The 17226-nt window shown below is 43.1% G+C and overlaps 1 protein-coding gene across 1 annotated transcript in view; it reads left to right on the forward strand.

Annotated features, from left to right (window-relative positions):
- Nucleotides 1-1838: 1838 nt before the first annotated feature.
- LOC129833679 (mitochondrial import inner membrane translocase subunit tim16-like) overlaps nucleotides 1839-17226 on the forward strand; it is a 26247-nt gene continuing 10859 nt past the window's right edge. The window contains exons 1-16 of the mRNA XM_055898426.1: nucleotides 1839-1893; nucleotides 2015-2072; nucleotides 2214-2359; nucleotides 2600-2695; nucleotides 3227-3334; nucleotides 5699-5855; nucleotides 6648-6823; nucleotides 7207-7402; nucleotides 8129-8271; nucleotides 8512-8616; nucleotides 8710-8795; nucleotides 9066-9207; nucleotides 9529-9618; nucleotides 9862-9978; nucleotides 10206-10341; nucleotides 13757-13848. Of these exons, the coding sequence (XP_055754401.1) occupies nucleotides 1846-1893; nucleotides 2015-2072; nucleotides 2214-2359; nucleotides 2600-2695; nucleotides 3227-3334; nucleotides 5699-5855; nucleotides 6648-6823; nucleotides 7207-7402; nucleotides 8129-8271; nucleotides 8512-8616; nucleotides 8710-8795; nucleotides 9066-9207; nucleotides 9529-9618; nucleotides 9862-9978; nucleotides 10206-10341; nucleotides 13757-13848 (1896 nt within the window). The 5' untranslated portion in view covers nucleotides 1839-1845. The remainder of the gene's footprint in view (nucleotides 1894-2014; nucleotides 2073-2213; nucleotides 2360-2599; nucleotides 2696-3226; nucleotides 3335-5698; nucleotides 5856-6647; nucleotides 6824-7206; nucleotides 7403-8128; nucleotides 8272-8511; nucleotides 8617-8709; nucleotides 8796-9065; nucleotides 9208-9528; nucleotides 9619-9861; nucleotides 9979-10205; nucleotides 10342-13756; nucleotides 13849-17226) is intronic.

Consider the following 17226-nt stretch of genomic DNA (forward strand, 5'->3'; position numbering starts at 1 on the left):
AAGAGAGATGTGTGAGAGAAAGAGAGATGTGTGAGAGAAAGAGAGATGTGTGTGTGTGAGAGAAAGAGAGATGTGTGTGTGTGAGAGAAAGAGAGATGTGTGTGAGAGAGAGAGAGATGGAAATAGGGGGTAGCGGGGCCCCTATTCAGTTCCACTTACATCAGAAACAACCAAAACACCTTGGTTTGAACAAGGGACCAATCACAGCACTTTTCCAGAAGTCAGTCAGTACAGCATGTCCTTGTTCTCATTCAGCTTCTCAGAGTTCAACTCTGGATGTCTATTTGCTGTGTGCTTTGGGTTACACACAGACACACACACAGACACAGACACACACACAGACAGTTCCATGTCCCTATAGAGTCAGCGGTAGCAGGGAGAACAGTCAGTCTACTCTCGTTAGATTTATATTTATACATCATGACATCACCACTCACTCTAGTTGATCTGTGTTTGTGTGACATTCAGCCATAGAATGGGCCTGATTGACCAGCCAGTTGTGTTCAGTGGGGCTCAGCGTTGTGGAACGTTCAGATAAATATAGATATATAACATCGAACAGATATTCTGAAAGGTCTGCATTTTTATCAGACCCTCCCCTCCACCTCTACATCTTCCTCACTATCAACAACCATCTCTCCCTCTATCACGGTCTGTCTGTCCTCCTTTGTCTCTCTGTCTCTCTCTCTCTGACCATGATGCCTTGCTCTGTCATTCTCACGGAGGGACTGTCTGTGATGTGAAGCTGTGACCTCACACACCACTTCCCTTCTGACTCTATTACAGGAAGTACCCTGGACACTACTCTGAATGTGGACTGTAGTGTGTGTGTGTGTGTGTGTGTGTGTGTGTGTGTGTGTGGTGTGTGTGTGTGTGTGTGTGTGTGTGTGTGTGTGTGTGTGTGCGTGTGTGTAGAATTTTTGCACTCAATTTGTAGTTTAATGCCAGAAATGTTTTTGTGTGTGATTAATATGTTGTTATTCTTTGTAATGACCGGCTAATTAGCCAAATATGTATATATATAGTAACATATTGTTGAGGGAGGATATCTGCAGTGCAAGTTAAGGTTCATAGTACTGAACTACGACATGTAACATTTCTCCTATGAGTGGTGTGTTTCCCATCTAGTGGTTGGTGGTTGAAACTATAGTAAACTGGCCTGTTGGTTTTTGTGATTGATTTAACTTGTTTTGCAACTTGTTGAAAATCTTCTCTCTCTTTGTCTCTTTTCCCCTCTTCTCTCTCTCCTCCCCCTCCTCTCTCTCTCCTCCCCCTGTCCTCCCCCTCCCCCTCTCACTCTCTCTCTCCCCCCTCCTCTCTCTCTCCTCTACTCCCTCTTCCCTCTACTCTCTCTTTCCTCCCTCTACACTCTCTCTTTCCTCTCTCTCTCCTCCCTCTACTCTCTCTCATCTCCCCCTCATCTTCCTCTCTTCTCCCCCTCCTCCCCCCCCCTCTCTCTCCCCTCTACTCCCTCTATTCTCTCTCTTTCCTCTCTCTCTCCTCCCTCTACACTCTCTCATCTCCCCCTCCCCCTCATGTTTTTCTCTTCTCCCCCTCCTCTCTCTTCCCCCTCTCTCTCTCTCTCCCCTCTATTCCCTCTACTCTCTCTCTCCTCCCTCTGCTCTCTCTCCTCCCTCCCTCTACTCCCTCTACTCTCTCTCTCCTCCCTCTGCTAACTCCCTCTCCTCCCTCTACTCTCTCCTCCCTCTCTCTCTCCTCCCTCCCTCTACTCTCTCTCTCCTCCCTCTGCTCTCTCTCCTCTCCTCTCTCCCTCTCCTCCCTCTATTCTCTCTCCTCCCTCCCTCTCCATCCCCCCCCCCCCTATTCTCCATTCTCAGGACCCTGATGCCTTTATTTGACCCTGACTCCGGCCTCCTCACAGTATCTGGGATGGTAAGATGTAGTTTGTTGTCTCCCTTAACAGATAGGATGAAGGCAGCTGGCCTCATGTCATCTTTTACTATTATCTTCCTCAGTAAATACACTCCTGTCTGCTTCGTTCTCTCTTCCATAGGGAGATAGTGTCATTGACTGCTTCGAGGTGTCTGCCACTGAACCATTCCTTTCCCAAGGTAAGGACAGATCATAAGTGGTTGTTCATTTTTCAATACTGTCCTCCTACCTCTCCCACTCCCTCTCTCACACACCCAGGTCTGTCCTCTACTCTCTCCTTCTTTTTCCCTCGTATTCTCTCCTCCGCTCTTTCTCTCCAGTGAGCCACTGTCTGACGGAGGCCCCAACGCGAGGCGTTGCCATGGTACCCAAGCTGGCATTGGACGTCCTGTCCTGTGAGGTCATGCGGGTCCTGCAGCTGACGGACAGCTTCATCGTGCCAATCAACTACCACGTGCCGCGCAAGGTCCAGTATCTCTCAGGCTACTGTAACGGCAGATCCATCTGTCATTTTGATGCCATGGCAACAGTTCTTTCCCTGTACTTGTTTCTAAACTGATGGGGGGGGGGGGGGGGGGGCTTGGCAATAGTGTCTTTGTCGTCACTGAGGAAAATAAAGTTATGGAATGAGCAACCATTCAACAGGCAGCGAGCCTTTATGTCTTCCATTTTAGAGTATGTCTGCTTTTGTGTGTCTCTAATTCAGTCAGGACAGGAGTTCCATGCAGACCTGTACCCAGACACCTTGGGCCGGACCGCAGCCATGTCAGCTGCGGAGTGGTGGAAAGGTGGCGAGAAACAGGTACCACCATCACTCTACACAATATAACTATAATCTGTATTCTAACTTGGATATACCACCATCACTCTACGCAATATAACTCTGATCTGTATTCTAACTTGGATGTACTACCATCACTCTATACAATATAACTCTGATCTGTATTCTAACTTGGATATACCACCATCACTCTACGCAATATAACTATAATCTGTATTCTAACTTGGATGTACCACCATCACTATACACAAAAAGAACTCTGATCTGTATTCTAACTTGGATGTACCACCATCACTCTACACAATATAACTATAATCTGTATTCTAACTTGGATGTACCACCATCACTCTACACAATATAACTATAATCTGTATTCTAACTTGGATGTACCACCACCACACTACACAATATAACTATAATCTGTATTCTAACTTGGATACAATTTACATACAGTACCAATAGAAGTGCTTGGTTTTTTGGCACGGTTTGTACTTCAGGACCAAGCAATAGCCTGCTGTTCTCTTAAACATCCAATCATGGGCGTCTTCTCAGGTTGAGAAGGTCAGTGTCAACCCATCCAATCGTCAGAAGCCTAACAACGCTAAACCAGCCAATCAGACGCCTGCTAAGAAAGAGCTGCCCAGTGGGAGGAGCAAAGAGGTGAGAGTCCAGCATCCCCCGTTCTCCTCCTCTATGGGTCATTTTCATTTCTCTTTTGACTCTCTCCGTTCCCTCATTCCCTCTATTCCCTTCGTTCCCTCATTCCCTCCGTTCCCTCATTTCCTCCGTTCCCTCCGTTCCCTCATTTCCTCCGTTCCCTCAGTTCCCTCATTTCCTCCGTTCCCTCATTCCCTCCGTTCCCATATTCCCTCTGCTAGCAACTACCTTTTTATTGTATTTTTAATACAAATGGAATTTGGATTTTGTTTATTTTCTCTCAAATTGTTGCATCGGGCCACACATACAGTATTGATTGAATATCTTGGAATAACCTGTGAGTATCTAAAGTCTGTAGATTAAAGTAGTCTGTAAACCTGTGAGTATCTAAAGTCTGTAGATTAAAGTAGTCTGTAAACCTGTGAGCATCTAAAGTCTGTAGATGAAAGTAGTCTGTAAACCTGTGAGTATCTAAAGTCTGTAGATTAAAGTAGTCTGTAAACCTGTGAGTATCTAAAGTCTGTAGATTGAAGTAGTCTGTAAACCTGTGAGTATCTAAAGTCTGTAGATTAAAGTAGTCTGTAAACCTGTGAGTATCTAAAGTCTGTAGATTAAAGTAGTCTGTAAACCTGTGAGTATCTAAAGTCTGTAGATTAAAGTAGTCTGTAAACCTGTGAGTATCTAAAGTCTGTAGATTAAAGTAGTCTGTAAACCTGTGAGTATCTAAAGTCTGTAGATTGAAGTAGTCTGTAAACCTGTGAGTATCTAAAGTCTGTAGATTAAAGTAGTCTGTAAACCTGTGAGCATCTAAAGTCTGTAGATTAAAGTAGTCTGTAAACCTGTGAGCATCTAAAGTCTGTAGATTAAAGTAGTCTGTAAACCTGTGAATATCTCAAATCTGTAGATTAAAGTAGTCTGTAAACCTGTGAGTATCTAAAGTCTGTAGATTAAAGTAGTCTGTAAACCTGTGAGTATCTAAAGTCTGTAGATTAAAGTAGTCTGTAAACCTGTGAGTATCTAAAGTCTGTAGATTAAAGTAGTCTGTAAACCTGTGAGTATCTAAAGTCTGTAGATTAAAGTAGTCTGTAAACCTGTGAGTATCTAAAGTCTGTAGATTAAAGTAGTCTGTAAACCTGTGAGTATCTAAAGTCTGTAGATGAAAGTAGTCTGTAAACCTGTGAGTATCTAAAGTCTGTAGATGAAATAGTCTGTAAACCTGTGAGTATCTAAAGTCTGTAGATGAAAGTAGTCTGTAAACCTGTGAGTATCTAAAGTCTGTAGATGAAAGTAGTCTGTAAACCTGTGAGTATCTAAAGTCTGTAGATGAAAGTAGTCTGTAAACCTGTGAGTATCTAAAGTCTGTAGATGAAATAGTCTGTAAACCTGTGAGTATCTAAAGCCTGTAGATTAAAGTAGTCTGTAAACCTGTGAGTATCTAAAGTCTGTAGATTAAAGTAGTCTGTAAACCTGTGAGTATCTAAAGTCTGTAGATTAAAGTAGTCTGTAAACCTGTGAGTATCTAAAGTCTGTAGATTAAAGTAGTCTGTAAACCTGTGAGTATCTAAAGTCTGTAGATTAAAGTAGTCTGTAAACCTGTGAGTATCTAAAGTCTGTAGATTAAAGTAGTCTGTAAACCTGTGAGTATCTAAAGTCTGTAGATTAAAGTAGTCTGTAAACCTGTGAGTATCTAAAGTCTGTAGATTAAAGTAGTCTGTAAACATCTCAAATCTGTAGATTAAAGTAGTCTGTAAACCTGTGAGCATCTAAAGTCTGTAGATTAAAGTAGTCTGTAAACTGGTGAGTATCTTCGGATAAAGACATCTGGTTTAGTGACCATATTATTATTATTCCTTCTCTCTAGAAAGTATTTTATATTAATTAGACCATATAGTTTTTCCTAGCCACCGTGCTTCTACACCTGCATTGCTTGCTGTTTGGGGTTTTAGGCTGGGTTTCTGAACAGCACTTCGAGATATTAGCTGATGTACGAAGGGCTATATAAAATAAACTTGATTGATATACACTATATTGGATATATACACGGGGTAACTCGGCCCTGTTGCTGATTGGCTGAAAGCCGTGGTATATCAGACCATATACCACTGGTATGACAAAACATTTATTTTTACTGGTCTAATTACGTTGGTAACCAATTTATTATAGCAATAAGAAACCTCGGGGATTTGTGATATATTGCCAATATACCACGGCTAAGGGCTATATCCAGGCACTCCGCGTTGTGTTGTGCTGAAGAAAACCCCTTAGCAGTGGTATATTGGCCATATACCACCCCCCCCCCCCCGGGCCTTATTGTTTAATTATATGATTGTATATTGTATATGTATTACTGTTGTTCTTCCTCTCCAGGAGGCTCCAGTGCGAGGCTGCTCCACCTCCAGCAGTCCCCTGAGCTCCACCAGCAGCAGTGCTGCCCCGTCCCGCTCCCCCTCCTCCACCTCTGGCCTCTCCTCAGGCTTCCTCCCCAGCCCCAGCCAGAGTGCCAAAGCCATCAACAGCATGTTGGGTAAGGCTGTTTGGGAAACAGTAGCAGTGCTCCATCTCACACACACATATACGTGAATACACACACACATACGCACACACACATCCTTACCCATCAGCAACATGTTGAGTAAGGCTGTTTTGGAAACTGTAGTGGTACTACATTACCCACAATGCTCTGTGTTACATATCCGGTTATGGTATTAGGAAGTATGTTATGTAAGATTTGACAGTGTCAGTCTCAATGCTAGGTAAGGCTTTCTCTCTCTCTCATCTCATTTCCTAACCTTGTCATTATCTTATTATAATGTCATGCTGACTGTTGGTTTGAGCTGTATTTACAACTGAACTGTGAGAGATATAGAGAGTTGGTGGTTTGGACTAATCTGAACCTGTCTGACGATCCAATCCTACACACTGCTAGCATATCAAGACAGCATAAACAGATCTGGGACCAGGCACACTGCCAGTACCCTCTGTCTGATGTAGCCTGTTACCATTCTAAATGTGCTGTAACCAACTTGTTTGTTAACCATACAAGAGTTTGGGACTAGGTTACTAATAATGTACCTGGGTTGTGTTCATTGGGCACTGTGTAACAAAATGTTTTGCAACAGAAAACTAAAACAAACATTTCTTATTGGACCAGGTACATCATTGTAAATAATTTCTTCAGGTTGGTGCCTAATGCTCAAAACCCAGGTTATAAATAATGTAGCTAAGGTCTAAAATCACCCTGCTCGCCTCCTCTAACCCCCCTCCCCCTCCCTCTCTCTCCTCCCCCTCCCTCTCTCTCCCTCTCCTCCTCCCCCAGGTCCCAGCAGTAAGTTTCGTCACCTGCAGGGTGCGGTGCTCCACAGAGACACCCACTTCACCAACCTGAAGGGGCTCAACCTCACCACGCCCGGGGAGTGTGATGGCTTCTGTGCCAACCGCCATCGCGTGGCCGTGCCCCTCGCCACCGCCGGGGGTCAGATCGCCATCTTTGAGGTACTTCCACACTTAGAAAATGGAAGATAATGTGTCTTTATCCGAAATATTGTGGTATTCTTTTAGTTATTTTTATTTGTCATTATATTTATCTTTTTTAAGTGAGCCCTGGCCGAGAAAGCAGAATTCTGCTAAAGTGAGGGTGTTTTATGGCTGCGTCATCTTATTAGTTGGAGGGGAGTAGACAGCGCCTCAACTAACATGAAATAATATGCAGCCGCTACAGAATTACATATACAGTACAATGTCATCAAATAATAGGATGAATAGTATAAATAGTCATTTAGGATTTCTGCGGGTGCCACCATATTAGACCAAAGATGTGGCTTTATTGGTTCACACATTAAAGAAAGAGGGATGTATCTCACTGCCCCCCTCCTCAGTTGTCTCAGGCTGGGAAGCTAGCGGACACGGGCCTGCCCACCATCCAGAACTCTGTCAACGTGGCTGACTTCTCCTGGGACCCCTTCAACAGTCACAGGCTGGTGGTGGCGGGCGACGATGCTAAGATCCGTGTGTGGCAGGTGCCCGAGGGGGGTCTGACAGAGACCCTGACTGAGCCAGAGACCATCCTGCAGGGTAAGACACACTCCACAGGGGCCTGGAGCCCAATTTAAGTTCAATTAAAGTAGAATTGAATTGAATGAAGTTAGACTCAGAGCTGGGGCGTTTGGGGTCCAATGTGAAATATCTGAACATGTAGATGTGTGAGTGAATGTAGCCACATATGTATCAGTACTCTCTCCTTCATTCAATGAGTGACAGAAATTAAATGAACAGGATACCGGTATGCAATTTGCTACAGTGCGTCTTATTATCCTTATATATAGCCTTATACTGTCTTATTATCCTTTTATATAGCCTTATACTGTCTTATTATCCTTATATATAGCCTTATACTGTCTTATTATCCTTTTATATAGCCTTATACTGTCTTATTATCCTTATATATAGCCTTATACTGTCTTATTATCCTTATATATAGCCTTATACTGTCTTATTATCCTTTTATATAGCCTTATACTGTCTTATTATCCTTATATATAGCATTATACTGTCTTATTATCCTTATATATAGCCTTATACTGTCTTATTATCCTTATATATAGCCTTATACTGTCTTATTATCCTTATATATATAGCCTTATACTGTCTTATTATCCTTATATATATAGCCTTATACTGTCTTATTATCCTTATATATATAGCCTTATACTGTGTGACTGAATCTATCAATAGAAATAAATCATATCTTGATTGATTGATAGAATGTGAGTGAGTGACAGGGGTTTTGACCAATCACAGGCCACACTGAGAAGATCTACTCAGTCAAGTTCCACCCCCTGGCGTCGGGCCTGCTGGCATCCTCCTCCTACGACCAGACGGTGCGCCTGTGGAACCTGGAGTCTGGGGACGAGGTCAAAGCGCTCCGGGGACACCAGGATCAGGTGACGGGGGAGGAGGGAAAGGAGCGGGACATAAGGAATGTGGCATCGGCAGGGGGTGGAACCACTGGTTTTGTTAGAGAATAGGGGCGTGGTAGAATTTATCTGGGATAATAATTGATGGATGGATATTGATTGATTGATCCTACCTACAGTATGTACAAGGAATGTGCATTTTGCTTCATTTCAACTTTTCACTCGTTCCTTTCTCTGCTCCCTCTCTCCTGCCTGGTGTGCATATAGATATTTGGGATGGCGTGGAGTCCGGATGGTAAACACCTGGCCACGGTGTGTAAGGATGGGAAATTGCGCATCTACGACCCTCGCAAGTCTGCTGACCCAGTACAGGTGTGTGTACAGGAGACATGAGGAGTTTTTAACCTTTTTGTGTGGAAACAGAGTATTTCCATATCTCTCATTCTCCTCTCTCTCTCTCTGCAGGAGGGTGCAGGTCCTGAGGGCCACAGAGGGGCTCGTGTGGTGTGGGTGTGTGACGGCAAATACCTGATGGTGTCAGGATTCGACAGGTGAATATTTCTCTGTATTTCTGTTTGATAGTTGAGGTTCAATTTGTGCTTAACAATCCATTTACCTTCATTTAATTAATTCAGTTCATCGTTTGTGTATGACCATTCAGACAGTCTGACATGTAGTTCACCTATAATCTTGGTTCACACAAAAAACTGCACCAATTGCTTTATAAGAGGAAAAGAAGCCCGCTGACCCGAGACCTCATTGATGATGTCACCACAGTTCACCTCACCTTTGACCCCCGATGTGTTTTCCCCCTTCTGCAGTCGCAGTGAGAGAACCCTGTACCTGCACTCCGCTGAGTCCCTGTCCTCCGGGGCCATCGCCAGCGCCCCCACCGACGTCTCGCCCTCCACCCTCATTCCCTTCTACGACCCCGACACCAGCGTCGTCATCCTCACCGGAAAAGTAAACGACAACAATCAAACAAATAAACAGAGCATTTCTTTTGGATAGAAGAAAATAGAACCCATATTGACTTGATGTTGAAAGTCTGTTACAGACTCTTGTGCTTCATGAAAATAATGTCTGCCTAGCCTGGTTCCCGATCTGTTTGTGCTGTCTTGCCAACTCCTATGTCTAGTAGACAACAAAAAACTATCTGGGACCGGGCTAATGTCGACCATTGGTGGTGGTGGATTGGTAGATCCATACTGACTCCCCATACCCAGACTTTGACACGAGTAAACCAATACAGCCATTGTTGTTGTTGTTGTCTACATTTACCAGGGTGACACGCGAGTGTACATCTTTGAGATAGTGCCAGAAGCTCCCTATTTCCTGGAATGTGCCAGCTTCAACTCCTCAGAGCCCCACAAGGTATAGACTTTATGTTAACAGCATTTACATCCCTGCTTTTCCCTCTTTCTTTCTCATTTCCTATATCCCTCTCCTTCTTATTACATGTTTTGAAGTCAATAGATAAAAACATTTCCCTGAATTTGTGACTTGTATAAAATGTCTGTGAATTGACTGACTAATTGACGATCTGTCAACTAATTACGCTGGCACCTGTAGACCTGTAGAATCTCTCTGTATGAACTTCCTGTTTTCTGTGTTTAGGGCTTGGCCTTCCTGCCGAAGACTGAGTGTGTGGTGCAAGAGGTAGAGGTGGCCAGGGGTCTGAGGCTCAGTAAGACCTCCATAGAGCCAGTGGCCTTTAGAGTCCCCCGCGTCAGAGTGAGTTATGGCTGAACGCTGCCATCTAGTGTATATATGGGGGAAATAGGAAAAACCTGCAGTTATTTGATGACTTTTAAGACCAGGGCCTCAAAGGACTACCAGTAAAAAGGGTTTGGTATGTGAACCCCTGTTTGTACTTAGTCTGTGGAGTTTGAGCTGTTTGAGTTCTGAACTAATCCTGTCGTGTCTCGTCTCCCTCCTTCCGTCTCTCCGTCCGTCCACAGAAAGAGTTCTTTCAGGATGATGTGTACCCAGACACAGCAGTGTGGTGGGAGTCCTCTCTGACTGCCTCAGCCTGGCTGGCTGGTTCTGATGGGAAGCACCACTCCATCAGCCTCAAGCCCAAAGACATGACCCCAGGTAGGGGCAAACCTCAGCTCTGCTCCGCCCAGGCACATATAGTTCAAACAGTAGACTGAAGTCAACAGCATTACTGTTAGATAGACCTTTTGAATGTCAGATGAGAAGCCGAGCAGATACAGTTTATAAGGGGCAACCTATCCACTCTTTCATGGGCCAAATCCTGGGTTTGACAAGATATACAAGAATAGCTAAATCTATTCTGACAGCCAATCGTCAATCAACTCAATGTTAGGCAGAGATCTTCTATAACGTAGAATTACCGATACAGGCTTTGAGCAGAGTCTTGTGGATCTGTGTACCTGGAATGACACACATGTATAGTGGCAAGAAAAAGTATGTGAACCCTTTGCAATTACCTGCATTTCTGCATAAATTGGTCATCAATTTTGATCTAGATCTTTAAACATAGTGTGCTTAAACTAATAACACACACATTATTGTATTTTTCTTGTCTATATTGAATACATCATTTAAACATTCACAGTGTAGGTTGGGAAAAGTATGTGAACCCCTAGGCTAATGACTTCTCCAAAAGCAAATTGGAGTCAGGAGTCAGCTAACCTGGAGTCCAATCAATGAGACCAGATTGCCCTATAAAAAACACTCACAAAATGTGAGTTTGCTATTCACAGGAAGCATTGACTGATGTGAACCATGCCTCAAACAAAAGAGATCTCAGAAGACCTAAGATGAAAAATTGTTGACTTGCATAAAACTGGAAAGGGTTACAAAAGTATCTCTAAAAGCCTTGATGTTCATCAGTCCATGGTAAGACAACTTGTCTATAAAAGGAGAAATTCATCACTGTTGCTACTCTCCCTAGGAGTGGCCGACCTGCAAAGATGACTGCAAGAGCACAGCGCAGAATGCTCAATGAGGTTAAGAAGAATCCTAGTGTCAGCTAAAGACTTAAAGAAATCTCTGGAACATGCTAACATCTCAGTTGATGAGTCTACGAAACGTAAAGCACTAAACAAGAATGGTGTTCATGGGAGGACACCACGGAAGAAGCCACTGCTGTTCAAAAAAAACATTGTTGCACGTCTGAAGTTTTCAAAAGAGCACCTGGATGTTCCACAGCGCTTCTGGCAAAATATTTTGTGGACAGATGAACTACAGTTGAGTTGTTTGGAAGGAACACAGCACACCAAGGAAAAAGGCACAGCACACCAACATCAAAACCTCATCCCAACTGTAAAGTATGGTGGAGGGAGAGTATCATGGTTTGGGGCAGCTTTGCTGCCTCAGGGCCTGGACAGCTTGCTATCATCGATGGAAAAATGAATTCCCAAGAATTCAAGACATTTTGCAGGAGAATGTTAGGCTATCTGTCCGCCAATTGAAGCTCAACAGAAGTTGGGTGATGCAACAGGACAACGACCTAAAACACAGAAGTAAATCAACAGCAGAATGGCTCCAACAGAAGAAAATACATCTTCTGGAGTGGCCCAGTCAGAGTCCTGACCTCAACCCGACTGAGCTGCTGTGGCATGACCTCGAGAGCAGTTCACACCAGACATCCCAAGAATATTGCTGAACTGAAAGAGTTTTGTAAAGATTAATGGTCCATAATTCCTCCTGACCGTTGTGCAGGTCTGATCCACAACTACAGAAAACATTTAGTTGAGGTTATTGCTGCCAAAGGAGGGTCAACCAGTTATTAAATCCAAGGGTTCACATACTTTTTCCAACCTACACTGTGAATGTTTATACAGTGTGTTCAGTAAAGACATGAAAACGTATAATTGTTTGTGTGTTATTAGTTTAAGCAGACTGTGTTTGTCTATTGTTTTGACTTAGATGAAGATCAGACAAAATGTTAAGACCTATTTATGCAGAAATCCAGGTATTTCCAAAGGGTTCACATACTTTTTCTTGCCACTGTATGTTTTGATGGTACAGGAAGTGTTCTTTTAATGGAACATCAGCATCAGCCAATCAAATGAACGGGAATAGACGGGAGGGTGTAGTGATTGTAAATTAAATTATCCATCCAAATTAACAACATCCGAAGCTTGACTGTTGAAATTAGCAATCAAATAAAGGTGATTTTAAAATGTAATGAAAAGGACATTGGACAAGTTAAGAGCTATTAGCATGTGTGAAGACCCATGTTCTTCCAGGCCTGACTGATTGAGACCAATCAAGTCAGAGAAGACTTGCGCAGTGTCTCTGCATGTGGCCTATTGTGTTCTAGTGGTTAGGTTAGTGCTGCTGCCGTTGAACATACAGTATACACACCCACTGCCATTCTAACACAACCCTGTATATACACAGTGTCCCACTGCCATTCTAACACAACCCTGTATATACACAGTGGCCCACTGGCATTCTAACACAACCCTGTATATACACAGTGGCCCACTGTCATTCTAACACAACCCTGTATATACACAGTGTCCCACTGCCATTCTAACACAACCCTGTATATACACAGTGGCCCACTGGCATTCTAACACAACCCTGTATATACACAGTGGCCCACTGCCATTCTAACACAACCCTGTATATACACAGTGGCCCACTGCCATTCTAACACAACCCTGTATATACACAGTGGCCCACTGCCATTCTAACACAACCCTGTATATACACAGTGGCCCACTGGCATTCTAACACAACCCTGTATATACACAGTGGCCCACTGCCATTCTAACACAACCCTGTATATACACAGTGTCCCACTGCCATTCTAACACAACCCTGTATATACACAGTGGCCCACTGGCATTCTAACACAACCCTGTATATACACAGTGGCCCACTGCCATTCTAACACAACCCTGTATATACACAGTGGCCCACTGCCATTCTAACACAACCCTGTATATACACAGTGGCCCACTGCCATTCTAACACAACCCTGTATATACACAGTGGCCCACTGCCATTCTAACACAACCCTGTATATACACAGTGGCCCACTGCCATTCTAACACAACCCTGTATATACACAGTGGCCCACTGCCATTCTAACACAACCCTGTATATACACAGTGGCCCACTGCCATTCTAACACAACCCTGTATATACACAGTGGCCCACTGCCATTCTAACACAACCCTGTATATACACAGTGGCCCACTACCATTCTAACACAACCCTGTATATACACAGTGTCCCACTGCCATTCTAACACAACCCTGTATATACACAGTGGCCCACTGCCATTCTAACACAACCCTGTATATACACAGTGGCCCACTGCCATTCTAACACAACCCTGTATATACACAGTGGCCCACTGCCATTCTAACACAACCCTGTATATACACAGTGGCCCACTACCATTCTAACACAACCCTGTATATACACAGTAGCCCACTGCCATTCTAACACAACCCCTCCCAACTCTCTGGTCTCACTGTCACTGTTTCTGTCTGTCCATCTCTCTGTCTGTCTGTACTTTCAGTGAGTGAGGCGCCCAAGGAGGTCCAAGTGAGAAAATACCTTCCATCCTCTCACTACCTGGAGGAGAAGACTGACGAGCAGAAGAAAGATGAGGTGTGTGTGTGTGTTTGTTTGTTTGTTGCTACTATCTGAATTAGTGATGCACTGATATTACATTTTTGGCCTATACCGATATCTGATATTTTCCTTGCCAAAAAAAACGATACTGATATGAAAAAACTTAGCGGCCTTTTAAGTTAAATAGTTAGCACCCACACATAGACGCAGCGGTCTAAGGCACTGCATCTCAGTGCAAGAGGCATTGTGGGCTAGGTTAGGAATGATGTGTTGACGTGTAGCGCTACAGTTTACACGCCGTCATTATGTCATGTACCTACGTTATATACAGTTGAAGTCGGAAGTTTACATACACCTTAGCCTAATACATTTAAACTCAGTTTTTCACAATTCCTGACATTTAATCCTAGTAAAAATTCCCTGTCTTAGGTCAGTTAGGATCACCACTTTATATTAAGAATGTGAAATGTCAGAATAATAGTAGAGAGAATGATTTTTCAGCTTTTATTTCTTTCATCATATTCCCAGTGGGTCATTAGTTTACATACACTCAATTAGTATTTGGTAGCATTGCCTTTAAATTGTTTAACTTGGGTCAAACGTTTCGGGTAGCCTTCCACAAGCTTCCCACAATAAGTAGGGTGAATTTTGGCCCATTCCTCCTGATAGAGCTGGTGTAACTGAGTCGGGTTTGTAGGCCTCCTTGCTCGCACATGCTTTTCAGTTCTGCCCACAAATTTTCTATAGGATTAAGGTCAGGGCTTTGTGATGACCACTCCAATACCTTGACTTTATTGTCCTTAAGCCATTTTGCCACAACTTTGGAAGTATGCTTGGGGTCATTGTCCATTTGGAAGACACATTTGCAACCAAGCTTTAACTTCCTGACTGATGTTTCTTCAATATATCCACATAATTTCCCTTCCTCATGATGCCATCTATTTTGTGAAGTGCACCAGTCCCTCCTGCAGCAAAGCACCCCCACAACATGATGCTGCCACCCCTGTGCTTCACGGTTGGGATGGTGTTCTTCGGCTTGCAAGCCTTCCCCTTTTTCCTCCAAACATAACAATGGTCATTATGGCCAAACAGTTCTATTGTTGCTTCATCAGACCAGTGGACATGTCTCCAAAAAGTATGATCTTTGTCAACCTGTGCAGTTGCAAACCACAGTCTGGCTTTTTTATGGCGGTTTTAGAGCAGTGGCTTCTTCCTTGCTGAGCGGCCTTTCAGGTTATGTCGATATAGGACTCGTTTTACTGTGTCTATAGATACTTTTGTACCTGTTTCCTCCAGCATCTTCACAAGGGTCTTTGCTGTTGTTCTGGGATTGATTTGCACTTTTCACACCAAAGTAAGTTCATCTCTAGGAGACAGAAAGCGTCTCCTTCCTGAGCGGTATGACGGCTGCGTTGTCCCATGGTGTTTATATTTGCGTACTATTGTTTGTACAGATGAACGTGGTACCTTCAGGCAGTTGAGAAGAAAAAGAAACGCACACTTATTAGGCCAGGTGCTGGCTAGCGGAGTGGAAAACTAGAAAATAAAGGAGAGCCACACTCTAGGAGCTCAGATGCAAAAATATTTAATTACCAACGTTTCGACAGGCAAGCTGTCTTCATCAGGGTACAATCACAGACACTGCGGGATGACTCGTTTATATATAGTGTCAAGACACACAGGTGTCTGTAATCATGGCCAAGAGTGGCCTAATATCATTGGTTAATTTCTCAAATATTAAAATGGCATAGAAAGAGCAACATACAATAAATACAAATGGATAGCATACGATCATAGACTCACTTAAGACCACACAAGCCTACAAACAACAAACAACAGCCTACAAACAACAAGCCTATAAAGACCCTTGCTCCCTTCGGTCTTAACGTGGACTTTGATCTGAAGCCATTCTTGTGATTGTTGTGACTTTGCCATTGTGGTTGTTTGTAGGCTTGTGTGGTCTTAAGTGAGTCTATGATCGTATGCTATCCATTTGTATTTATTGTATGTTGCTCTTTCTATGCCATTTTAATATTTGAGAAATTAACCAATGATATTAGGCCACTCTTGGCCATGATTACAGACACCTGTGTGTCTTGACACTATATATAAACGAGTCATCCCGCAGTGTCTGTGATTGTACCCTGATGAAGACAGCTTGCCTGTCGAAACGTTGGTAATTAAATATTTTTGCATCTGAGCTCCTAGAGTGTGGCTCTCCTTTATTTTCAAACCTTCAGGCATTTGGAAATTGCTCCCAAGGATTTTTTTCTGAGGTCTTGGCTGATTTCTTATGATTTCCATTGATGTCAAGCAAAGAGGCACTGAGTTGAAGGTAGGCCTTGAAATACATCCACAGGTATACCTCCAATTGACTCAAATGATGTCAATTAGCCTATCAGAAGCTTCTAAAGCCATGGCATAATTTTCTGGAATTTTCCAAGCTGTTTAAAGGCACAGTCAACTTAGCGAATATAAACGTTTGACCCACTGGAATTGTGATACAGTGAATTATAAGTGAAATCATCTGTCTGTAAACAATTGTTGGAAAAATTACTTGTGTCATGCACAAAGTAGATGTCCTAAACGACTTGCCAAAACTATAGTCTGTTAACAAGAAATTTGTGGAGTGGTTGAAAAACGAGTTTTATTGAATCCAACCTAAGTGTTTGTAAACTTCCGACTTCAACTGTAAGTATGCACGTCAGCATATCACCGATATATCGTGCATCCCTAATCTGAATTACAAGCATCTTATCTTAGTGAGTATTTCTCTTTGAGTGCAGCTAGCTACCCAGAAGCTTGGTGACTGTTTTGTCATGTTTTGTCACGGTACTAGTATGGATAGTTATTAGTAGTGATGGGAAAATCTATATCTATATCATGTATGAATGTGAAGTGTAGACAGCTGCTTGCAGATTTTCTATTGGGCTAGACGTAAATATTCTGGTAGCAGATAGACCTACCTAACCAGTTTGAATACAATGGGAAGCCAGTTGATGGACCATCAGCAGCCAGTTAACTATGCTGTTGAGAGCCTGTGAGAGGGTTTTGTGCCTGCAAGACTTATGAATGTTCATTACCTCATAGTGTAGGTTAACAACAAGGATAAACCGATATCTCAATATCTCTTGCTCATATTGATATCATGTTAAGTGAGGGATATGGGTACTCACCACTAGTCAGTAGTGGGACTATAGTGTTTTAACCATCTGTCTTGGTACTCACCACTAGTCAGCAGTGGGACTATAGTGTTTTAACCATCTGTCTTGGTACTCACCACTAGTCAGTAGTAGTACTATAGTGTGTTAACCATCTGTCTTGGTACTCACCACTAGTCAGCAGTGGGACTATAGTGTTTTAACCATCTGTCTTGGTACTCACCACTAGTCAGTAGTGGAACTATAGTGTGTT

This window comes from Salvelinus fontinalis, chromosome 34 (assembly GCF_029448725.1).
Source record: "Salvelinus fontinalis isolate EN_2023a chromosome 34, ASM2944872v1, whole genome shotgun sequence".
Lineage (NCBI taxonomy): Eukaryota > Metazoa > Chordata > Actinopteri > Salmoniformes > Salmonidae > Salvelinus > Salvelinus fontinalis.